The 26,729-nt window shown below is 40.1% G+C and overlaps 1 protein-coding gene across 11 annotated transcripts in view; it reads right to left on the bottom strand.

The window, feature by feature from the left end:
• The window catches only part of PPFIBP1 (PPFIA binding protein 1), a 205,769-nt gene that overhangs the window by 63,307 nt on the left and 115,733 nt on the right, over window positions 1-26,729 (bottom strand). For all 11 annotated transcript variants that reach the window (XM_055572634.1, XM_055572615.1, XM_055572620.1 and 8 more), the window contains one exon: window positions 4,850-4,948. In XM_055572634.1, the coding sequence (XP_055428609.1) occupies window positions 4,850-4,913 (64 nt within the window). In that variant the 5' untranslated portion in view covers window positions 4,914-4,948. The remainder of the gene's footprint in view (window positions 1-4,849; window positions 4,949-26,729) is intronic.

Raw genomic sequence — 26,729 nt, 5'->3', positions numbered from 1 at the left:
AGGTAAGAGAACCAGCTCTCAGTTAACTGCCTAGAATTTAATGTCTGAAGTTCAGTAACTTACACATGTACGTTGTATACGTACAAGGGAGCATGTGTGGATAAACACTTTCCCCCACAATTTTGTTTGCAGCCTAGCATCAAATGCTCTTGCTAATGTTAGCTTCAAAACATAGTTTTAAAGCCATTTTTGTTTTCTATTACTTTTACAGAACACTCTACTACTTAAATACATACACTGACTCACAGTGCATTCTGAAAGCACCCATAGACACTTCTACATCTCTTTGATTTTTATTTTCTGGTCTATCAAACATACCATCAAATATACATATTAACTTTACACTTTAAATTTCAACAACTATGATATTTAGGCCATCACCTCACAAATCTGGGCTTCCCTTGTGGCTCAGCTGGTAAAGAATCTGCCTGCAATGCAGGAGACCTGGGTTCGATCCCTTGGTTGTGAAGATCTTCTGGAGAAGGGAAAGGCTACCCACTCCAGTATTCTGGCCTGGAGAATTCTATGGACTGTGTAGTCCATGGGGTCATAAAGAGTTTTGGACATGACTGAGTGACTTTCACTTCATTTCTCACAAATCCAAAGGTCTTACAGCTGGATGAGACCTGTGAGCCAATGTGTAAGTTCTCTCTCCAGTTGGCCACGGGGCTTGATCAGTTCTAACAATGGGGAAAGGAATTCTCTTTCAGCTGTTTCATTCCACTGATGTCCCTGATTAGTGGACCACAAGATTTGGATCAAACATCTACCAAACTGTGATAATGGTAACCACTGATATGTATAGTGATGAATGCTAATGGAGCCACATAACCATCTAAATCAGCCCCCTTAGGAAACCCTGCACAGTTGAGATGAGAACTCAGAAAAAAAAAGAGGTGAGCAAGTCAGGAGGAGGGAAGAACAGAAAAGCAGCAAAACCCAGACATTATAATGTCCTATATTCCAGCAGTTTTAAGTACTAGGATCATACAATGCAGTGATTTAAAAAACATGTGAGCCCATGGTAATCCTCTGTTCTGTTCAGTCTTCAACACAAAACAAAGTGGGAAGAGGGGAGAAGTATGTATTCAGAAAACCTCCCAAATGTTTGCTGTCAGTTCTCTTCTCCCTCTTACCTCAGTTGGAGAAATACTGATGGTAATTTGAAAATATGAATCCAGATCCTACCCACAAAGCTCTGACTGACTTAGTGTGAGGTGAGAGCTGGGGGATCTTGTTGTCTTAATGACTCTAGTATTGCTCCCGAGGCCCTGCTGGGACTGAGGGATTAAGGACACAATCTAGTGGAATGTGTGACATGTAATCCCTCAGAAATATCACTTCCCTGATGAGTGGTAAGGTTGTATATAATCCCTCGGAAGAACCTAAAGTTGGCTCTAGTTGTTATATGTTCTGAAATTGTGACGGAGTAAATCCATTCTCTTTCCCATATAACAGTCCTTAAACTATTTAAAAGCATATATCATAGAAAATGGGGCTTCCCTGATGGCACAGTGGTTAAGAATCTGCCTGCAATGCAGGAGATGCAAGAGACGTGGGTTCAATCCCTGGGTTGGGAAGATCCCCTGGAGAAGGAAATGGCAACCCACTCCAGTACTCTTGCTTGGAAAATTCCATGGACAAGGAGACTGGAGGGCTACAGTCCCTGGTGCCCCAAAGAATCACACACAACTGAGTGAGCACACACACATCATAGAAAACAATCACAACAAGGACCCACTGTAGAGCACAGGGAACTATATTCAATATCTTATAAAAACCTATAATGGAAACAAATCTGAAAAAGAAAGTATATGTACATGTAACTGAATTACTTCATTGTATACCTGAAACTAACATACCACTGTATATCAGCTATATTTCAATTTTCAAAAAGGCAGTTAAAACAGAAATTTTTTTTTTTTTTTTTGAGAGTGATGCTTTATTTGATGGGAATTTTTAGGACTTTTAAGTCTGGGAGACAGCATCTCAAGTGATCCTGAGAAAACTGTTCTGAGGAGGCAGAGGGAGGAGTCAGGTTATATAGAAGCTTGCAGCAAGGGGCAGGTAGCCTGAACATCAACATCATTATTGTTGATTAAGGAAAACCAGATGTCTCAAGTTAAGAATTTAGCACTTTCCTCTGTATGGGAAGATGCAGGAGTCTGGGCTCACTGATTCGTTCCTTTCGTATGCACCCCATCTGTCTGGGGCCAGCATCCTGCGATTTGATTATTCACATCCTTGGCTCCTTGCTCACCATAGGGAGTGACTGCAGCTGGGTGGCTGACAAATAGCAGGCATTGTTCTTCCTGGGCTCAGAAATTCACATTTGGAGGGCTGGAATCGCTGATGGCCGTGACATCCTTGTTATTTCATATGGCAGAAAATGCTCCATTTCACAGGATACATTTGACAATTAGTATGGCAAATCCTCTTCCAGTGCTCTTTTTCAAAATTGTCTTGTCTTGGACATTTTCTTACAAATTTTAAAATTAGTGTGTCCTCTGTGAAAATTGTTTGGGGATTTTTTTTTTAAACTTTACATAATTGTATTAGAAAATTTTTTAAAAAAATTTTAAAAAGTGTATCATTCCCCAAGCAAGAATACACTCTGCTAGATTAAACGTAACCAGTTCCTTACTCTGTTAAACTCTTCACCTTTATGCTTACCTTCTCTAGATAAGTTTAACTTTGCCAACAACACTGTGTAAACAATATTCTAAGAACTGAATACAGTATTCAAAATGTGGTCTAATCTACAAAGGAGGTCAAATTGAAAGAAGGTCTCCAAGACATAGAAGTATAATACAGAGACCATGCAGGTCACTTCCTTGAAGAGAAGAACCTTCTGAAGAGGAAAAGACCTTTGGTTTCTCCAAACCACCAAAGTCAAGTAGCGTCAGGGCCAGGACAACTATATCCTGACCCTGGTCACCGGTCAAGGCCAACTGTAACAGGACCCTGACCACCAGGTGCGTGCAGGCCAACCCATTCAGACACCTCCTTGTTGTAACTGGTTCCTTCCCAAATACATGAAAGTCCTTCTTTTGAGACAAGACACAAAATGTGACAGAAGGGCTTGGTTTTGGTGGTTTCAGTCACTAAGTCGTGTCCGACTCTTGCGACCCCATGGACTGTAGCCTGCCAGGCTCCTCTGTCCATGGGATTTTCCAGGCAAGAATACTGGAGTGGGTTGTCATTTCCTTCTCCAGAGGATCTTCCCAACCCAGGGATTGAACCCGGATATCCTGCATTGTAAGCAATGAGTTACTAGGGAAGCCCATGGAAGACAGAAGAGCTTAGGTAGCACTACTCCTGGGGGATGTGCCAGGGGATGAATGGGCTCATCTACTAGTCAGTCCCCTCATCATGATGAGAAAACAAGGAGATTATAGTCTACTTCTTTTGCTCAGCTTCTGTAACAGAGAACTGCTGAAGATTCTTAAGGAGGATGATCAGCTGGGATTTTTAAATTTATTGGAGGATAATTACTTAACAATACTGTGCTGGTTTCTGCCATACACCAACATGAATCATAAGCATACATATGTCCTCTCCGTCTTGAACCTCCTTCCCACCTCCCACCCCTCTAGGTGGTCACAGAGCACCAGATTTGAGCTCACCAGATTTGAACACCAAATTGAATGAATTAGCCATTCAGCAAATTCCCACTGGCTATCTATTTTACATATGATAACGTATATGTTTCAGTACTACTCTCTCAGTTCATCCCACCCTCTCCTTCCCTCCTTGTGTTCACAAGTCCGTTCTTTATGTCTGTGTCTCCATTGCCGCGACTGGCATTTCAGAAAAAAAGATTCTGGTGGTCTGGAAAAAAGAGTGGATTAGAGCAGGAAAGCAAGTGCGCCAAGGACATCAAGTGGGAGGGTTATTTAGGTAGAGCAGGACAATGGTAGCACAGACACAGCAGATTTTAGAGAGGAAGAAAGGGACTGGGAGAATTTGGTAGGAGGCAGAGCTGACAGAATTTGACTAAGTAGGAACATATGGGTCGTGTCTAGAATGACTTAAACTGCTTTATGAAAGTGTATAGAGGGAGGACTATGAGATTAGCCAAAATAAAGACACCATATGTGAAACAGATCACCCGTCCAGGTTCAATGCATGAGACAGGGTGCTCAGGGCTGGTGCACTGGGATGACCCTTAGGGATGGGATGGGAAGGGAGGTGGGAGGGAGGCTCGGGATGGGGAACACATGTACACCCACGGCTGATTCATGTCAATGTATGGCAAAAACCACTACAATATTGTAAAGTAATTAGCCTCCAATTAAAATAAATAAATTAAAAAAAAAACCAACTAGAGGGGCTTCTGAGAAAAGATGGTGAGCTCAATGTTTTAGATGATGACACTGATGCATCTATAGTAAGACACTGCAGGGAGGCTATCTGGTTGGCTGGTAGAGATAAGGTCCTGAAGCTTAGCAAAGAATTGGAAAAATAAATAGATGTCAGAGTCATTGATGGGAAAGTGAATACTGAATTTAAGGGAAATGATGAGAACATTCCTGATTATTGGGTAGAGCAGTAATCCCTCCCTCCAAGTGCAGTCCACAGACCACCCGGACCAGAGTCACTTTTACTCTGGATCAGAAGCCCAGGAAGGTACCAGAATTTTTTGACATTTTAAAACAAAATTTAAGAATAATTCTGGCAGAAATTGGGGAAGAAGGACAAAGACTGAAACCACGGGGAACCTAAAGGCACTGGAGAAAGCCAATAAATGAAAATATCCAAGTGGAGAGGTTATAAAAGAGTTGCAATAAAAAAAGCCAAGACAGCCCAGTAAATACCATGACTGCGTCTTTTAGAGGATGCAGATTACCTGCTATAATCCCATCCATCTGCTCCAGCGCGGCAGCCAACATGTCACTTGCATCACTCATCATCTTGGTATTTGTCAAGGGCAAATTCCAACCTAGATCTGAAACAATAATGATGTTTATCATTACATCCTTCAAATGATATATGCTTCCTGGCAGGTTTGATAATTCAACACAAACTATAACTCCACCTAGCAGAGACATACAGAGAATTTGTGAAGTATCAGAGCTGAATTAAATGAATCATTTAATAAACTATGACCAGTCATTGTGTGCCTACTCTACCGCTGGATCTCATGCTATGCCCGATCAGTTAATAAAGTAAGTATGATTCAGTTCTTGCTCCCACAGTGTTTAAACTCCAGTAGGACGGTTTCCATGCTGTACTCTGGAGAGCTCCAGGTCTCTGTGAGGGCAACAGAGGTGGCTGTGGAACCCTGCTCCGGGCCACGAGGGATGCTAGATAGATGAGACTTGGTTCTATCTGCACTGGCTCCACCCAATCTCTGTTCTGTCAATTTTGCCTTTATTTTTATTTTTTTCCTCAATAAGGGATTACCATGAGATTTGTCTAAGAAAATGATTCAGGAACATACATAACAAGCACACACACACCTACTGGCATTTTGCACTGTGACCATGGCTATCCTGTATTGAGTGCCTATGAGTGCATATCCTGTATTGAGTCCCACACATTAATATAAATTACCCATAATCCTTAGTCACGAGAGAAACCCTATTAAATGCATAAATCCCTCTTCATTTTATAATGATCTTTGCCTATAAAGACTGCAAGTAAATATAACAAAAACAAGTTTACAAAGACCAGTTTTTGAACTAGGTCTATCTGATTTCCACTGTAATATTAAATTTTTGTTTCTTTGATCCTATTTGAGAAATCAAGTTAGGTTGAAATTGTATCACAATCAACTCACTCTTTTACCAGCTAAAAAAAAAATTAAAATTATTCTTGCAAAAAATTTGGCCATTAACAGGAAAAAAAGGCAAATTATGTGATTTTCAATATTAATTAATGCACTTCAGGTACCAGCTAATCATCCAAATAAATTCTCCCAACACACTCAAATACAGCGCCTGCTATTTGGCAGTTACTGTGATGGAGCAAACACCTGGGAAATAAAGCATATGCTGCTTAACAGAAAACTTTGCCCTCTGTTTCCAAGCAACCTAGGTCTTACCACTTTATTTTTACAAACATATTTACAGTTCTGATAAACAGCTGCTTAGATCAATTCTCTATTATGCATTCACTCTCATAAAATGCCATTAATCATTGTGAAATCTTACTCTGATTGGATAGTTTTCATATATTTCATCTAAGAATTTCAAAGGTTAAAGTCTCTGGCTATGTGGATCACAACAAACTGGAAAATTCTTAAAGAAATGGGACTACCAGACCACCTTACTTGTCTCCTGAGAAAACTGTATGTGGATCAAGCAGCAACAGTTAGAACTGGACATGAAAGAACTGACTGGTGCAAAATTGGGAAAGGAGTATGACAAGGTTGTACATTGTCACTCTGCTTATTTAACTTCTATGCAGAGTACATCATCTGAAATGCTGGGGTGAATGATTCACAAGCTGGAATCAAGACTGGTGAAAGAAATATTAACAACCTCAGATATGCAGATAATACCACGTTAATGGCAGAAATTAAAGAGGGACTCAAGAGTCTCTTTATGAGAGTGAAAGAGGAAAGTTAAAAGCTGACTTGAAACTCAACATTTAAAAAAAACGAAGATCATGACATCCGGTCCCATCACTTCATGACAAATAGAAGGGCAAAAAGTACAAACAGTGGGAGATTTCATTTTTTTAGGTTCCAAACTTGCTGTGGACAGTGACTGCAGCCTTGAAATTAAAAGATGCTTGCTCCTTGGAAGAAAAGCTATGGCAAACCTAGACAGAGTATTAAAAAGCAGAGACATCACCTTGCTGACAAAATTTCACATAGTCAAAGCTATGGTTTTTCCAGTAGTCATGTATGTATCTGAGAGTTGGACCATAAAGACGGCTGAGCACTGAAGAACCAATGCTTTCAAACTGTGTTCCTGGAGAAGACTCTTGAGAGTCTCTTGGACAGCAAGAAGATCAAACCAGTCAATCCTAAAGGAAATCAACTCTGAATATTCATTGGAAGGACTGGTACTGAAGCTCCAATACTTTGGCCACCTGATGCAAAGAGTCAACACACTGGAAAAGACTCTGAGGCTAGGAAAGATTGAAGGCAAAAGGAGAAGAGGGTGGCAGAGGATGAGATGGTTAGCTAGCATCATCAACTCAATGGACATGAATTTGAGCAAACTCCAGGAAATAGTGGAGGACAGAGGTGCCTGGTGTGGTACGATCCATGCGTTTGCAAAGAGTTGGACGTGACTTGGTGACTGAACAATAACAAAGAATTTCCCAGAATTTACTCCCTTCAGAAGGTATAAAATATCACTACCATTTTATGTAGAAACACTACAGCACAAAAACACCCAAGGCATGCATTTACAGTCACCCAGAAATCAAGGGGCTAATAGGTTATAAACCTAGGCGTTCTCAAAAATCTACTAGCACCTTTAGCTAGTGCACAGTCCAGAGAGGTAGGGCAGAAATTGAATGATCACACTTTAGGCTTAAATACTCTAGAAACACGAAGGATTAAGCCAAAGAGTGTATGGTCCTTGAATTTCACATAATTAAGTGGCCTACATTTCCTTTTATTTTAACATTGAACTTCAAAGAGCTCTAGATAGATGCTATCTATCTCTCTATATTTGTGTGTGTGTGCATGTGTGTGTGTTTATAAATAAGAGAGACAGATACATGCCAGGCTCAGCTATAATCATGGGGAATACCAATAAAATAAAATAATGCTCACATTAGAAAAGCTCTCATCACCCCACTAAATCTTTGCAGGTAACTCTAATTTGTGTAGAGCAAGAACACTTTTTCAAGAAAGACAGGTAGTTATCTATTTCTTCTCTGTTCCAATGAACCTTTCAAATGCTAAGACACGGAGGTACAAGAACCTAGGTGATGCTTTTCAAAATGGTGAAGAACCAATTTTTTAAAAAAATTTCCACTTTATTAGAGACCAAGTCTTTGTTTAATATAATATGATGTAAACATTAAAGTGTTATAGAAGTTTATAGACGCTTACTCTCAATCTCTATACCTATCACATAGCAGCCTACATGTAATAATACGGAGAAGACAAGACAGTAAACACAATTAATAAATATGTACATAATATGGCAAAGGTGGTAGGTGCTAAGGGAGAAAATTTGAGCAGTTATCCTCAGGGAGTCAAGGGGTCAGGAATTTGGAGAGGTCCCTGATGGCTCAGTGGTAAAGGAACCGCCTGCCAATGCAGGAGACACAAGAGATACAGGTTCTATCCCTGGGTGGGGAAGATTCCCTGGAGGAGGAAATGGCAACCCACCCTAGTATTCTTGTCTGGAAAATTCCATGGACAAAGGAGCCTGGCAGGCTACAGTCCACGGAGTCTCAAAGAATCCAACATGACTGAATGACTGAGCAGACACACACGCACACAAATTAAATAGAGTTGTCAGGAAGAATGACAGATTCAAAGATCAAACACTGCTTTAAATTTAGTTAAATATAGTGGTAGTTCAGTGGTTTCCAAGTAAAAAATTACTACAAATTGATTTAAAAAATGGGAGAGGTAAAGACATGAACAGACATTATAACAAAAGGGAAACACTTTTACCAATATAAAATATGAAGAGATGCCTAATGTTATTAATACTCAAAGAATTTAAGACAGCAATGTGATATCATTTTATATTCAGTCAGTTGGCAAAAAAATGGACACTACTAAGTACTGTACAAGGATGTGAATTCACAGACTCTCTTACAGAATGGTAATGGGAATGCAAAATGGGCTAAAATGAAAATAAAAACAGGTAGAAACTATGGGGAATTTAGCTCTTGAGTAAAGGTAACCATACATAATGAGTGAGGTTCACATTCATACATCTTTTCACTTGTGGGCACTCCCCCATCCACATGATGCAAAGTGATTAGAGCTTATGAAGGAAATCAAATCTTACTGGCTCAATGATTAGAACAGGGTAAAGTTCTTACATTATGCACAAAGATGTTCAATACCAAATTGACAGCAGGCTGTGATAAGAATATATAATATAATCCATCAAACTGTACAAAGACAGAGTAAAAAGCCAGTTGAGTTGATGAGATAGAATACTAATAAAATCCTCAATTAATCCAAAAGAAGGAAGTAAAGGTGAAACAATGAACTGATGGGAGACAAAGAAATCAAATGGCATATGATAAACTTAAACTCAATCATATTATTTACCATTACATTAAATGTAAATGGAATAAACTTTTAATAAAAGCCCAAGATTGTCAGACTGGTTAAACGTAAAGACATATAAAATATAAGAATGAAAAATAAGACATTATGCACACAGTAAATAAGCCTGGGGAAGGAGGACTGGCCATATTAATATGTGAAAAGTGGCTTTCAATCAAGTATTACTAGAAAGAGGAATATTTTATAATGGTAAGAGTCAATTCATCATAAATGTTTCTGCAACTAATAACAGAGCTTCAAATAAAATGAGGCAAAAACTGACACAACTAAGGGAGAATTACACAAATTCACTCCATTTATATTTAATAGTCGATATAGTTGGATTTAACTCTTTTGTCCTGCCATTTTTTTCTGTTTATCCCATCTTTCATTTCTTCCTCCTTTTCAACCTTCTTCTGGAATGACAGACCAGGTAGGAAAACAAATCAGGTAATAATACAGACTTTAGTGATACTATCACCCATCTTGACCTAACTCAATTTATAGAACAAAACAACCAAATGCAGAACATATTCTTTTCAACCCACAGGTTATACACACTAGGCCAGGCCATGCGTGTATGCATGGCCACAAAATAAGTCTCAATAAATTCCAAATGGGCATTAAAGGATTATACAGAAGACTACGAACAGCAACCGAAAGTGGTAAAGTACTAATGTTAAGAACAGAGCTTCCATATTTATTAAAAGTCTGACTTGTCCACGCTTGAGCTATTTTAGTGGCCACTAAATTCATGAGCATCTGTGTTAATAAGGTTATGTCAATTTTTATGCCTGATATCAAAATGAATCCGCCACAGGTATACATGTGTTCCCCATCCTGAACCCTCCTAATACAATTATGTAAAGTTTAAAAATAAAATAAAATAAAATAAAAATTTTATGCCTGAGTCAAAGTATTTTTAAAAATAGAAAACTTAAATAAAAGGCCTCAGAAAATAAAAGGCCTCAGAAAATCTCACGCTATATCAAGATTTTCCTATATTCTCAGAAACATTTCTGAGAGGAAGATTCCCCTGGGCATCTTCACATACTTAATACAATGGAATATTACTCCAGTACAATGGAATATTCCTCCACAGTGGAAAAGACTAATAAATATAACATTACCTGGAGCAAAAGAAGTCAGATATAAATGACTATGTATTATGTGATTCCTTTTATGTAAAATTAAAAAATAGGTAATCTATGGTGAAAGAAAGTAGAACAATAATTATTTTCAGGAAGTGGTGAATGATTCAAGGAAACTCTGGGGACTTTCTGTTCAATATTTTGATGGATACATACAAGCTTATACATTTGTCAAAACTCATCAAACTGTACATTTAAGATATGTTCATTTCACTGTATGTAAGCTTCACCTCAAATTTTTAAAATTAGGGTTGAAGATGGCTGTTAGAAATTAGAAATTAAACTATTTTTATTTTTTATTTTTTTGAAACAATATTTCTAAATGAACCAAACAAATGAATGAATGTAAGTAGGATATGCAGGCCTTATATGATAATATATCATGAATAAAGAATAATGAATAATCTAATTATATACACCTGAGGTCTAAAATTAAACTCAGAATATCCAGCTTCCTATGTTCGGACTCTTTCCTTACCCAAAAACCTGTTGATTACAACTTCATCTTTTGGATGCACAAAACGACTTAGAAAATAAAAACTTTATCATCTAATAATTCCCACACAATACCAAAATTATTTCTGGATTCTAAATAGCTAATATACACTTATTTGAATGACTTGTTGAAGGAAAAGGCACCAGAAAATACAACTACCAACAACAAAAGAGTGTGGTTTGGGTTCAAACTGGAGAAAGCCCTTACTATTGGGTGATGTAAACAGAGATTAGTTCTGCTTTAAGAAGACCTCAGTCTAGTGGTTTCCTATTCTAATGGTTTAATGAAAAGAAGTTCAGAAAAGTCTTGGAAAAGTAAGCGCCTGGAGGTAACATTCATATTTTACCGTAATGGTAAAGGAATACCAATGAAGAAATATTTTGAGCGTATTTTAAGCTTGGTCAGGACCCATTTAGAGCAGATTTGAATAGGGTAAAATATCAGGGAAAGTTCCAGCAATGGGTGTGGTGGCCTAAAAGGTTGGCAGAAAACCACAACTTTTACAGGGTTGTTGACTAACTGATGGTTTAGGTCGGAAGAGCTGCCCAGTCTCTCCGTGAAGTAGGAAAGAAAGACTGTAAGAACAACTACAGAATCTGTTTCTAAACTTTGGTGAGAATGACATTTGTCCTAACTTTCTCAGCTTTCCTTAGGTAAAATGTTTTACGTTTGAAAGAGAACTTTGAATTCCGTGCCCAGAGACAGATACTAAGGACACGTAAAAGAAGAAATCCCTTCAGTGAATGAGAGAATGTTTACATACATTCAACTAGGCTGGTGGAGCACCATGTTATTATGTGGCCATTATGAAAACAATATAGTTTCATGTAAATTACCCAAGATCTCTCATCAATTTTTCCCCCCCAAGATGCTCACTGGGGATGTCAATCAATTACAAGACGATTTCCCATGCAGGCAGCAATACAATCTTAGCAAAGAAATGTCTTAAAAACTGGACTAGGAAGGACTGCTGAGTGGTTCTCAAGGTGTGGGGACTGCCCAGCAGTGGCACAGCATCACCAGTGAGCTGGTTCCGATGTAAATCCTTGGCCAAGATCTACTGAATCCGAATTCTAGGAGCACGGTTTGTCTGAGCTGCCACGTGATTCTGATGCCCACTCCGTCACTGTGTTAGAGCACAAGCAGTCCTCTTTCCTCCTGGGACACCAAGCCCCACCCAGAGGGGGTGGGAACAGGCTACCAAGGTAAACAAGGGCAGAGCTCCTCTCCCCACCTCCTGCTTCTACTTTTGATTTAAAAAATAACAGCTCTGAAGAGGCAATTCAGGTTTTAACCAGTAAAATCTCTCCCTTTAAACTTCAACTACTAAGTTGTTATGCCTTTTTAAGATTCTTACAGAATCCTCGTGTTCTGGTTCTCTGCTATGTATACATTATCACATATTTCCTCCTCCACACTGTATTATTAATCCAAATCCCTTCACCTCCAATCTGCTCTAACATCCCTAGAAAATGAATTCAGAATCAACTGAAAATGGCAGCAAGGTAGGAACTGGGGGTTGAGAGGCAGGAAAAGTGCTAAAAACAGCCGAGATGTTGGCAGTGGGGTTGATGTCAATGTTACAACACACATGTAAAAAGTCTGGTCAAACTGTAAAAATAAGTATAATATTAATGGCAGAACTGGAAATATGAACATTGTGTATTTGGTGATATTAAGGAATTATTTTAGTATTTATGGCATATTAGGGATGACCAAATATTCATGGATTAAATGATACAACATCTGGAATTTGCTTTAAAATAACGAAAGAGGACACTTCCTTGGTGGTCCAATGATAAGACTCTGTACTCCCAATGTAGGAGGTATGGGTTTGATCCCTCGTTGGGGAACTAAGATCCCATATGCTGCACAGCACAACCAAAAATTAAGATAAAACTAAAATAAATAAATAAAATTAAAAGAAGGGAATAAAGGGTAGAGATATACATGACACAAGATTAGTTATGATTTGATAATTGTTGAAGATGGGCGGTAAGTACATAGGGTAACACTATACTATTTTATCTACATTTTCATATATTTGAGATTTTCCATAATAAAATATTTAAACTTTCTCACCCATGTCTTCAGACAATAGGATTTTCAAACACCCTTGACCCTGATATAATTGGCTTAAATATTTTATTTTTCTAGCATAACCTCAAGCATACCAAGAGCTCACCAAATATTTACAAATCAAATAAGAAAGTACATGTTATGTTAACCACCTGCATAAACACAAACACACACTCAGAAAATGGAATAGCCTCTCACAGAGAGATGTAGGCAAAGCACAAAAGAGGGCGTGTTCACGACTGTGTGTTAGAAAAAAATAACTCTCGTGCTCACTAAAATGAAGAGCCATAAAAAATGGTTAAGTATTCAAATAAACAAAGCAGCAAGGAAAACAGGACAAAATAAAAGGAAACGAATGTTTTGGCTCTTTGCTATCAATATTTAGGAATGATAACAAGAAGGCAGATGATTTCAAAAGTTCATTACAATAAGCCAAGATCTTTTACTTCTTGCATAAAAGGATGTTGCTGCTATTTGAAAGACAAATGTGTATTAGATGTCAGTAAATCTGAAGATCTTGTGATCAACTGAAAGAATGCCCCATTTCTCTCTGCTGCTGCTATTGTTGTTCAGTCACTCAGTCATGTCTGACTCTTTCCACCCCGAGGACTGTAGCCCGCCAGACTCCTCTGTCCTCCACTATCTTCTGGAGTTTGCTCAAATTTGTGTCCATTGAGTTGACGGTGCTATCCAACCATCTCATCACTCTACCATTATATGATGACTGCACAAAATTATGGATTTGCCCAGTGTCACTCAAGAAGAAAGATTTAAACCTAAAACCCAAGTATACTTCTCATTCATTCAACAGGTGCTTATCAAATAGCTCTTATGCCCTGACTAGGACCACCAGCTTTGATCAGGATCAGCAACCTTGACCTCTCATTTGCTTCTGGTTCACATTATATACCACCTCTGCCCGCCTCTCTGCACAACATACCCTACTCTGGACACAACCTGATCTCTTACCTCTGTATTGTCACCTCTCTCCTTACACCACCCCTTCTAAACCCTGGGACACGTACTTTCAAGACAGCTCATGCACCCTTTCCTCCAAGGCCTTCTTGAGCCCACCAGGAACATCCTACCAGGATGACTTCACAAAAGCCCTAATTTTACAGTATCTGTCTCCGTGACTGCACTGTGAGCTCCCTGAATACAGAGACTGTATTCCTGATCTCTGCATCCCCAGTGTCTCAAGTGATGGACATCAAATGCTTGCAGCACAAATGCTCGTGCCCAGGGGCCCCTCAAACATGCACACTGTCCTGTCATAACTAGTCTTGCTCCTATGCTCCCTGGTTTGGGGAATAGCGTGAGCTTCTTCTGAGCTGCACAGGCCAGAAAACTATCTTCTCACTTTAACTTTTAAGATAAATGTTGATATATTTGATCACTACTATCACCCTTGTTAACTACAATCTCACAAAATGAACGTTCATGCTTTTTAGGAGGTAGATGAACCAAGTTTACTGTGCTACTGTGGAATGATGTTATTCCTTTATGTCTTTAAACTTCGTCCCCCATATGATGGAGAACTATTTGGGGCCTGAGCAAGTTTCAACTTCTAATTTTTTCACCCACTCTGATCTCTTCATTTTAGGTCTTATAACCTGGTGACTCATCTCTCTCCTATTTTCCCACCCAGGTCTACCAACCTAGCCTCAGCTGGCTCAGAGGAAAGCAGCTTTGGGGTACATGAGACCCAGACTCATACTCCTGAGGAGGGTAGGGATGGGTAACAGCTACTCAAAGCTCCGACAGGGAGGGAATGGACAAGGTGCCTATATGTGAGCAGCCGCTGAAGAAGTGTGTTATAAACCCTCAGATTAAAAGGTAGTGAAAAAGTTTAGTCTTATCATCACTTATTTTAATAAAATAGAAGACATCAAAATGTCTCACAAGAAGTAAAAGTATAATTTTGTGAAACTTTTGATTTCATTTTATATATATACCTGCCTGTAACAAATGCAAACGTAATCAAATGATGGAAGGCCGACATGGCCTAGTAACAGAATAGTGGGAAAGAGAAGCAAAAAGAAAAGTCACTCTGCCTTTAGGGAACTGACATTCCAGTGGGGTGTGTGTGTGTGTGTGTATGTGGACATACATGTATATGTACCGCATCATGAGATAAGACAGTATATCTTACACTGGGTCAAAAACATTTGAAAATTACTTCTCTTTGCAGGCAGATTCTTTACCTTCTGAGCCACCAGTGAAGCCCCTCTTTCTCTTAAGTGGTGGTATTTAAAACATGGTCTACCTGTATGCAGGTCAGGAAGCAACAGTTAGAACTGGACATGGAACAACAGACTGGTTCCAAATAGGAAAAGGAGTACGTCAAGGCTGTGTATTGTCACCCTGCTTATTTAATTTCTATGCAGAGTACATCATGAGAAACGCTGGACTGGAAGAAACACAAGCTGGAATCAAGATTGCCAGGAGAAATAACAATAACCTCAGATATGCAGATGACACCACCTTTATGGCAGAAAGTGAAGAGGAACTCTAAAAGCCTCTTGATGAAAGTGAAAGTGGAGAGTGAAAAAGTTGGCTTAAAGCTCAACATTCAGAAAACGAAGATCATGGCATCTGGTCCCATCACTTCATGGGAAATAGATGGGGCAACAGTGGAAACAGTGGCTGACTTTATTTTTCTGGGCTCCAAAATCACTGCAGATGGTGACTGCAGCCATGAAATTAAAAGACGCTTGCTCCATGGAAGGAAAGTTATGACCAACCTAGATAGCATATTCAAAAGCAGAGACATTACTTTGCCAACAAAGGTTCGTCTAGTCAAGGCTATGGTTTTTCCTGTGGTCATGTATGGATGTGAGAGTTGGACTGTGGAGAAGGCTGAGCGCCGAAGAATTGATGCTTTTGAACTGTGGTGTTGGAGAAGACTCTTGAGAGTCCCTTGGACTACAAGGAGATCCAACCAGTCCATTCTGAAGGAGATCAGCCCTGGGATTTCTTTGAAACTCCAGTACTTTGGCCACCTCAAGCGAAGAGTTGACTCATTGGAAAAGACTCTGATGCTGGGAGGGATTGGGGGCGGGAGGAGAAGGGGACGACAGAGGATGAGATGGCTGGATGGCATCACTGACTCGATGGACGTGAGTCTCACTGAACTCTGGGAGTTGGTAATGGACAGGGAGGCCTGGCATGCTGCGATTCATGGGGTCACAAAGAGTTGGACACGACTGAGCGACTGATCTGATCTCATCTGATGAACTGGTGCTAATTCACCAACTGTTACTGGTCTATTATAAGTACAGAAATTCAAAGTATTCAGAAATTTTTATAGGAACGTGATCTTGCTGTGATATCCAATTTCGTGATAATTTTGCTGCCCAATTATTTTCAAATTGAATTAAAAAAAATCAATCCATGATAGATTGGAAATAAGGGAAAAAAAAAACCCAACCTTCATCTTCACCAGAGACGGCTGGAGAAGCACTGCTATGAAGGACACGCTGGGTGGGGGTCTGGGGAACAGGTGTGCACACAGGACTTTAAACAAGAACTGCCGTGGCAGAGCACAGACAGGAGTGACGCATTTGCAAGAGGACTCCAACAAGCAGGGAGAATAGTTCAGGTTTGTTCTCGTTCCACATACGTCAAATGGTTAAAATAACTAAATGCAAAGTAGAAAAGTGTTAGCACTGACAATGATGCTATATGGCTAAATTCAGAAGAAGTGAAACAGAAACACATTTGTGTTAAAGTAACATCAACGGCAGTCATACACAGGCATGCCTCTTTAATTTTACTTCACAGATAGCAACAGCTTTGTGGTTTTGTTTTGTTTTTTACCAACTGAAGGTCTGTGGCACCTCTGCGAAGAGCAAGTCTATCAGCACCATTTTTCCAACAGCATTTGCTCATTTCATGACTCTGTGTAACATTCTGGTAATTCTAGCAATATTTCAAATCTTTTCACTGTGGCCTGCGACATTACTATCAGACTTGCTCTGGGGCACCGTGAACTGCATCCATGTAACATGGAAAACTTAACTGACACATGTTGTGTGTATTCTGACTGCTCCACCGACTGGCCTTTCCCCCATCTCTCTCTCCTCCTTGAGCCTCCCTATTTCCTAAGACACAACAATATTGGAATCAGGCCAGTTAATAACTACAGTGACCTCTAAACGTTCACAAAAAGAAGAGTCGCATGTTTCTCACTTTAAATCAAAGGCAAGAAATGATTAAGCTCAGTGAGGAAGGCATGTTGAGAGCCAAGATAAGCTGGAAGCGAGGCCTCTTGTGACAAACAGCCAAGTTGTGAATGCAAAGGAAAACTTCCTGAAGGAAATGAAAAGTGCTACTTCAGTATACACCCGAATGATAAGAAAGTGAAAGAGCCCTATTGCTGACGGATATGGAGGAAGCTGCAGTGGTCTGGGTAGAAGATCAAACCAGCCACAACCTTTCCTTAAGCCAAAGCCTGATCCAGAGCAAGGTCCTAACTCTTCAGTTCTACAAAGGCTGAGAGAGGTGAGGAAGCTGCAGAATTTCAGTCTGAAGCTAGCAGAGGTTGAAGGAAAGATGCCCTCCTTATAACATACCGGTGAAGCAGGAAGAGCTGATGTAGAAGCCGCAGCAAGTTTTATCCAGAAGATCCAGCTCTGATCATTACTGAAAGTGGCTACACTACACAACACTAATGAAGATGAAACAACTTTCCATTAGAAAAAGATGGCATTTAAGATTTTCATAGAGAAAAGCAGCCAACGCCTGGCTTCAAAGCGTCAGATGAGAGACTTTCTTTCTAGGAGTAAAGCAGCTGGTGACTGTAAGTGGAGGCTAATGTTCATTTACCATTCTGAAAATCCTAGGGTCCTTCAGAATTATGCTAAATCAGCTCTGCTTGTGCTTTATCAATAGAACAACAAAGTCTAGATGACAGTACATTTATTTACAGCATGTTGCACCGAATATTCTAACCCCATTCTTGAGATCCATTCTTCAGCCCATTCTCGAGAAAAAGATTTCTTTCAAAATATTACTATTCATTGACAGTGCATCTGGTCACCCAACAATTCTGATGGAGATGTACAATGAGATTAATGTTGCTTCCATAACACAGCATCCATTCTGCAGCCCATGCATCAAGGAGTCATTCTGACTTTCAAGTCATATTATTTAAGAAACACATTTCACAAGATTAAAGCTGCCACAGACAGTGATTTCTGGGACGGATCTGGGCAAATTAAATTGAAAACCTCGAGATATTCACCATTCTAGATGCCATTAAGAATACTCGTAATTCATGGAAAGAGGTCAAAACATCAACATTCAGAAGAGTTTGGAAGAAGCTGATTCTAATCCTCCTGGATGACTTTGAGGGATTCAAACTTAGTGCAGGAAGTCACTGCAGATGTGGTGGAAACTGCAAGAGAACTAGAATCAGAAGTGGAACCTGAAGATATGATTAAATTGCTGCAATCTCATGATAAAACATGAAGTGATTAGGAGCTGCTTCTTACAGATGAGCAAATAAGTGGCTTTTTGAGATAGAATCTGCTCCTGGTGAAGATGCTGTGGATATTGTTGAAGTGACAAGAAAGTATTGAGAATATTACATAAACTGAGTTGATAAGGCAGTGGCAGGGTTTGAGAGGATTGACTTCAATTTCAAAAAGGGTTCTACTGAGGTTAACATGCTATCAAACAGCAGCGCATGGTACAGAGAAACCATTTATGGAAGGAAGAGACAATTGATGGGGCAAACTTCGCTGTTGTCTTATTTTAAGAAATTGCTGCAGCCACCCCGACCTTTACCATCCACCACCTGATCAGTCAGCACGCACCAACATCTCACTGGGGCAAGACCCTCCACCAGTACAAACACGATGATTCGCTGGAAGGCTCAGAAGACAGCACTGTTAGCAATAAAGTGCTTCTTAATGTATGCACATTTTGTTTTTAGACAAAATGCTCCTGCACATTTAGACTATAGTCTACTACACAACAGTATAGTGTAAACATAATTTTCATATGTACTGGGAGACAAAAAAATTCCTGTGACTCACTTTATTTCAGTATTTGCTCTAATGCAGTGGTTTGGAACTGAACTCACAGTATCTCCAATGTACACCTGTAAGGAACCCCTTACATGTCTAATTACAAAACATCACAGCCACAAAGAATGCATCCCGATCATCTCTGTTTTAATAAAGCAATAAAAGCTATTATATTTTTCACTAAAATTTCACAGACTGTCATTTCATACAATACAGCTCAAAAAAATTTTTTTTTAATTTTAAAGTGGAAGAATCTTGCCAGCATACCAGGAAGAGCGGTAAAAATTGTGGGCTAGGGAATAGTTTCATACAGAAACAAGACTGTAATAATTTAAAAAACTAAACTGTTTGTCTAATAGGTAATTTCTATTGCTTTTCTATTTCAACTGAGTGGCAGTTACATTCTTAGCTGTATGATAAATAGAATGTCGCCATTTTTTCCCTTTATAGCATACACGCCTCTAGCCATAATCAGCAGTACAGATATGTCTCCAGCTGTTGCAGGAAAAAAAACTGAAAACCAGAGCCCTGAAATTGTACAGTTGAAAGTATAAAATATATTCTTAACACTGTTACTCACTGTTAAGAGATTACCCCAATACAAAATCAAAAGTTTTAAAAAAATAAGACATATGGAAACTGTGTACAATTAATGAAGACTGAGCCAAGTAACTGATCAAAGACTGAAGGCACAAGAAGGGGATGACAGAGGATGAAACGGTTGAATGGCATCACCGACTCGATGGGCATGAGTTTGAGCCAGCTCCAGGAATTGGTGATGGACAAGGAAGCCTGGTGTGCTGCAGTACATGGGGTCACAAAGAGCTGGACATGACTGAGCAACTGAACTGAACTGAGCCAAGTAATAAGAGGTAATATAATGCTTTTCAAATTACTAATACTTCAGGTTTGTGTGACTAGCACTAATTGCTGCAGTGGGAGATGTGCTTAAGGGAGGGATGATGATAATGAGGAAAGCAACACTTCCAGTGCAGGGGGCCCAGGTTTGATCTCTGGTCGGGGCACTAGACTCCACATGCCACAAATAAAGATTGCACGTGCTGTGACTAAGACCCAGGGCAGACAGATAGATAACAAATAAATAAATAAAAGCAAAGCCAAAATTTATTTCCCAGCCCATGGGTTAGCAAACTATAGCCCATAAGCCAAATCTGGCCCTCTGCCTGCTTTTGTAAATAAAGTTTCCCTGAGCACAGTCGCACTCATTCATTTCTGTAATCCTCTAGGCTGCTTTCATGCTACAACAGCAGATTTGAACAGCTATAAACACAAAGCCTAAAATATTTACCATTTGGCCTTTTTACAGGAAAGTTAGCAGACCTCTGCCCCAACCCATTTCCTATTTGCACATTTTCTCATTGACAGAACAACATTTACTGACAACGTGTAACATATCAGAGGACTTTCCAGGTGGCTCAGTGGTAAAGAATCTACCTGCCAATGCAGGAGACACAGGAGATGAGGGTTTGATCCCTGAGTCAGGAAGATCCCTTGGAGTAGGAAATGGCAACCAATCATACCATTCTTGCCTTGGAGAATCCCATGGACAGAGCAGTCTGGTGGGTTACAGTTCAGGGGTCGCAAAGAGTCAAACACGACTGTGCACTCACACATAATATATCAGGCACTATTCTAAGGGAGGAGGGTACAGCAGTAAAGAAAAAGAAAGAAAATGGAAAAAGAAAAAAAGTAAACATAAGGTTGGTGCTCTGATGAGGCATACATTCTAATGGCAAGAAACCATTAATAAATAAGTGGCTGAACCCTCAGTAACTCAGATGATGATAAAAAAAATATGGGTAAAACAAAGCAGGTAAGATCACATTAGCTTACAACATATCAGGAACTGTTTTACATGCTTTTAATGTATGAATACATTAATCTTTCACAACCCCACTGACATGATATTCATCTCTCTTTTTTTTGTTTGGCTGTGCTGGGTCTTCACTGCAATATGAGGGCTTTTTGTAGCTGCAGCATATAGGCTTCTCTAGTTGTGGTATTGGAGAAGGCAATGGCACCCCACTCCAGTACTCTTGCCTGGAAAATCCCATGGACGGAGGAGCCTGGTAGGCTGCAGACCATGGGGTCAAGAAGAGTCGGACACGACTGAGTGACTTCACTTTCACTTTTCCCTTTCATGCACTGGAAAAGGAAATGGCAACCCACTCCAGTGTTCTTGCCTGGAGAATCCCAGGGACGGGGGAGCCTGGTGGGCCGCTGTCTATGGGGTCACACAGAGTCGGACATGACTGAAGCGACTTAGCAGCAGTTGTGGTATGTGGACTTAGTTGCACTGTGGCATGTGGGATCTTAGTTCCCCGATCAGGGATTGAACCTCCATCCCCTGCACTTAGACGCAGATTCTTAACCTCTGGACAACCAGGGAGGTCCCTCATCTCTATGTAATAGGTGGTAAAACTGAGGCACAGAAAGGGTACCTGAGTCATACAGCTAGAAAACAGATTTGGAACCAGAGCCCATGATCTTAATTGTACATTCTGCTGGCTCTTTGTAAAGAAAGAGACTGAGAGGAAGCTACCACTTTAATATGATAATCAGGGAAGACCCCACTGACAGAATGATGTTGAACCAAGCCCTGAAGACGTGAAAGAAGACATTCATGTGAATATACAGGAAGAACTTCTAGTTGCAACAACAGCCAGTGTGAAGGCCCTGAGGAAGGAGAGTTTCATGTATTTGGTATTTGAGGCCCAGGTGAGGAAAGGGGAACCAAGAAGGGGAATTTTGTTGTTGTTGTTTAGTCACTAAGTCATGTCCAACTCTTGTGTGACCCCATGGACGGTAGCCCCCCAGGCTCCTCTGTCCATGAGATTTCCAAGACAAGAATACTGGAGTGGGCTGGCATTTCCTTCTCCAGGGAATGTTCCCAACCTAGGGATCAAACCTGTGTCTCCTTCATTGGCAGGCAGGTTCTTCACCACCGAGCCACTAGGGAAGCCCAAAGGGCAATTTACAGAGTGAAAGGCACAGGGCTTAACTACATAGTTTGGTGAATTCTAAGGAGTGTACACACCTAGGTGACACACACTCTAACAAGGTGACAACTTTCCTAACGGCTTGTGTTTATTTTGATGGAAAGGCTAATAGAATTTGATGAGTGTTTAGGGAAAATAAAGGACCCAAGTCGGTGGCCTAATCCATAGAGAGATGGATGGCCATTTACTGAGGTGAACCACTTGCCCCCACACTGAGCATGACAAGTAGTCCTTCCATCTACTAAAGGAAGGAAGCAAGAACTATAAAATGATCATCCATGGAGAGTCATCCCCACCATCCTTTACACTAAAGCCTAATGAAATAGCCAGATCTTGTATATGAAAGCTGTGCATCTCGGCAGATTACCCAAGGAAAACCCACACCTCAGCATCAAGCACTCCCATAACACTCTTCTGTTTTCAAACCTCTATAACCAGGTGCCATATGGACCACTGGTTATCTCGACAGACACTGCACTTGGCTAAAAAAAAAAAAAGATGTCTCTGATAGTTGGGCTCACTTGATTAGGTCCATGAAATGCGGTTTCTGCCAGACTGAGTTTTTTAAAAATTAAGGTCCTGGGACTTACTTGGAGGTCCAGGTGTTAAGACTTCATGCTTCTTCTTGCAGGGTCTGATCCCTGACCAGGGAATTAAGATTCTGATCTTACATGGGTCTGATCCCTGACCAGGGAATTAAGATCCTGCATGCTGCACAGTATGGCCAATAAATAAATAAAATGCCATTTTAAAAAGAATTAAGGTCCTGCTCTTAATAATAAGCTTCTATGCCAAGCTTAGCTCGGATCATGTATTCAATAAAAGTGAAAGTGAAGTGAGTGAAAGTCACTCAGCTGTGTCTGACTCTTTGCAACCTCATGGACTATACAGTCCATGGAATTCTCCAGACCAGAATACTGGAGTGGGTAGTCTTCCCCTTCTCCAGGGGATCTTCCCAACCCAGGGATTGAACCCAGGTCCCGGCACTACAGGCAGATTCTTTACTAGTTGAGCCACAGGGAAGCCCTGTATTCAATAAAGGTTTGATAAATAGACGAACAACCATTCGCTATCAAACATCCATCAACACAAAACCACCAAATGTGCTATACAGTATTGCATATTAAAGAACAGTACATTAATGGACTTGTTTGGCCAACCACTAACATGGGTGGGACTATATGATAAACAGCTCAGAGGCTTGCAGCAGCTCCCTATGGCTTTCAGGACAAGCTTAGGGCTTTTAGGATTTGATGAGCTCTTCTTGGCTTCCCTGGTGGCTCATTGTAAGGAATTGGCCTGCAATATGTTTTAGATCATCAGCACAGTTTTTTTTTAATTTACTTTTAACTGGAGGATAATTGCTTTACAATATCGTGTTGGTTTCTGCCATACAACAACATGAATCAGCCATGACTATACTTACGTTCCCTCTCTCCTGAACCCCCCCTACCCATCTCACCCCTTGAGATTATCACAGTCAATCCAGATTTTTGTTTTAATTTTAATAAAAGTTCTGGCAATCCAACAGCTTTCAGGAGAGAGGGAATGAGGAGACAGAGAAGAAAAGTAGAACAAATAAAATATGTTGAACTGTCTCAACAGGAATCTGAAAGCTTGCTTTCAGTATAGATGTAAATTGAATCCCTAGAGTAGGGCTACCAAATAAGCAATATCATCAAGATTCTCCATACTTTATCTGGTAGAACTACTGCTTTAAAATGACACGGCTAATCCATCCATTCATTCATACACACATATATACACTTATTCAAAGGATACTGGTCATTCATCCATCATGTACCAGGGATTGTTCTAGGCACTGAGGAACTTTCATTCCAGTGACCATCCCCAACTGCTACCTCTGCTTTCCAATAAAGTCCATCTCATGCACCTGGTTAGGTGAGCCCACCTGCCAGACACATACATTTTCCTTAGCCAACTACAGCACTGATCTTATTTTCAAGACGCAATCCCAAACTAGGGCATTCTACTTAACATAGTGATTGCCTGAGCTTAAAAACAAAGCAAAGGAATAATATACTTTTATAAATATAAAAATATACTTTTTTACTATGTATTCAACAAAATATACTATTTTTACATAATACAAAATATATAGTGTTTGTATATTTGATTAAGTATTAAACTTTTTTTAATTTTTAATATGTAAAAGTATACTTTTTACATTTTTGCTGTTTAAACCATGTGTATTGAATGTCTTAATCTCAGGATACCTTCAAGTCCTGCCTTCTGCCAAACAGCGATAGAGCATTAAAAATGTATTTCTCCTTATGAAATGCCCAGCTGTGTCTTGATTTCATTCTACAGATCTGTTAGAGGAAGCTAGGTTGGCTCCACTTCAAACGCCTGCTATCTAATCTCGGCAGGGCACTTAATGTTACCCAAGAATCCTTTATTCATCACTATTTCCTGCCCTATCACGTTTCTCATAATGGCTGTCTCTCAAAATTCCTACCAAACTCTCCCTAATCTATTCCTATTCCTCTCTGCCCTTAATCTCAGTAGATTCCCTCATATCCTACCTTGCTGAGAGTCCCAGGACACTCTCCTCTATCTAATTTTTCTATATACTCTCATTTGCTTGTTTCCTTCTGTCATGGGGAAACTCTCCACCGTGTTCTCAATGACATTCCAAACTTTTCACATTCACTCCCTCATTCCCTCATATCTTCAGTCTTTTGCATTCATCTGTTTCCTTCTGCTCAACCAATAAACACTTTAAGAACCTTCTAGACCTAAAAATAGCACTCAAAAAAGAACTCTCAAGTTCCTCCCTACCCTTCAAAAGCTACAGATCTAGCTGTGACTCTTTACCATTGTCCCAGGCCTTTCTCTACTTGGGGATAAGTCAATAGCCCAAGTTTCTGTAAATAAAAAGAAACCAGCCAGATACAGAACTTCTGGGGTAGAAACCTGTTTTTAAAGCAGGGATCCCAAACCTCCAGGATCTACTGCCTGATGATCTGAAGTGGAGCTGATGTAATAATAAAATAGAAATAAAGTGCTTAATAAATGCAATGCACATGCATCATCCTGAAACCATCCCCCACCTCCCCCAGTCCGTGGAAGAATTGTCTTCCACAACACCTGATCCTGATGCCAAAGCGGTTGGGGGCCACTGTAAATGAGAACTAAGATGGCTGATATCTTTATTAATATATACATATTTCTTATTTAGTAGAAATTTTATAATATTCTACTTCATTCTAGTAGTAAAGATTACTTGGGCCTTTCACACAACAGGAGACTGCTGACCCTGGTCTCCTTCCACGTTGCTAGAGATGATGATGATTCCATGCAGTGTCTGTGCTTTGCTGTGCTTTGTCACTCAGTTGTGTCTGATTCTTTGTAACCCCATGGACTGTAGCCTTTTTTAGGGACTAGAATGAAAACTGACCTTTTCCAGTCCTGTGGCCACTGCTGCATTTTCGGAATTTGCTGGCATATTGAGTGCAGCACTTTCACAGCATCATCTTTCAGGATTTGGACTAGCTCAACTGGAATTCTATCACCTCCACTAGCCTTGTTCGTAGTGATGCTGCCTAAGGCCCACTTGACTTCACATTCCAGGAAGTCTGGCTCTAGGTCAGTGATCATACCATTGTGATTATCTGGGTGTGAAGATCTTTTTTGTATAGTTCTTCTGTGTATTATTGCCACCTCTTCTTAATATCTTCTGCTTCTGTTAGGTCCATACCATTTCTGTCCTTTATTGAGTCCATCCTTGCATGAAATGTTCCCTTGGTATCTCTAATTTTCTTGAAGAGATCGCTAGTCTTTCCCATTCTTTTGTTTTCCTCCTTTTCTTTGCATTAACCACTGAGGAAGGCTTTCTTATCTCTCCTTGCTATTCTTTGGAACTCTGCATTCATATGGGTGTATCTTTCCTTTTCTCCTTTGCTTTTCACTTCTCTTCTGCACAACTGCACTCATCTCACACACTAGTAAAGTAATGCTCAAAATTCTCCAAGCCAGGCTTCAGCAATACGTGAACCATGAACTTCCAGATGTTCAAGCTGGTTTTAGAAAAGGCAGAGGAACCAGAGATCAAATTGCCAACATCCACTGGATCATCCAAAAAGCAAGAGAGTTCCAGAAAAACATCTATTTCTGCTCTGTTGACTACGCCAAAGCCTTTGACTGCATGGATCACCACAAACTGTGGAAAATTCTGAAAGAGATAGGAACACCAGACCACCTGACCTACCTCTTGAGAAATCTGTATGCAGGTCAGGAAGCAATAGTTAGAACTGAACATGGAACAACAGACTGGTTCCAAAGGGGAAAAGGTGTACTTCAGGGCTGTATACTGTCACCCTGCTTATTTAACTTCTAGGCAGAGTACATCATGAGAAATGCTGGGCTGGATGAAGCACAGGCTGGAATCAAGATTGCCGGGAGAAATATCAATAACCTCAGATATGCAGATGACACCACCCTAATGGCAGAAAGCAAAGAAGAACTAAAAAGCCTCTTGATGAAAGTGAAAGAGGAGTGTGAAAAAGCTGGCTTAAAGCTCAACATTCAGAAAACTAAGATCATGGCATCTGGTCCCATCACTTTATGGCAAATAGATGGGGAAACAGTGGAAACAGTGGCTGACTTTATTTTTTGGGGCTCCAAAATCACTGCAGATGGTGACTGCAGCCATGAAATTAAAAGACGCTTCCTCCTTGGAACAAAAGCTATGACCAACCTAGACAGCATATTCGGAGAAGGCAATGGCAC

Source organism: Bubalus kerabau, chromosome 1 (genome assembly GCF_029407905.1).
Source record: "Bubalus kerabau isolate K-KA32 ecotype Philippines breed swamp buffalo chromosome 1, PCC_UOA_SB_1v2, whole genome shotgun sequence".
NCBI lineage: Eukaryota > Metazoa > Chordata > Mammalia > Artiodactyla > Bovidae > Bubalus > Bubalus kerabau.
Note: the sequence above shows the minus strand (reverse complement) of the source record. Positions and strands in the feature narration are given on the sequence as shown.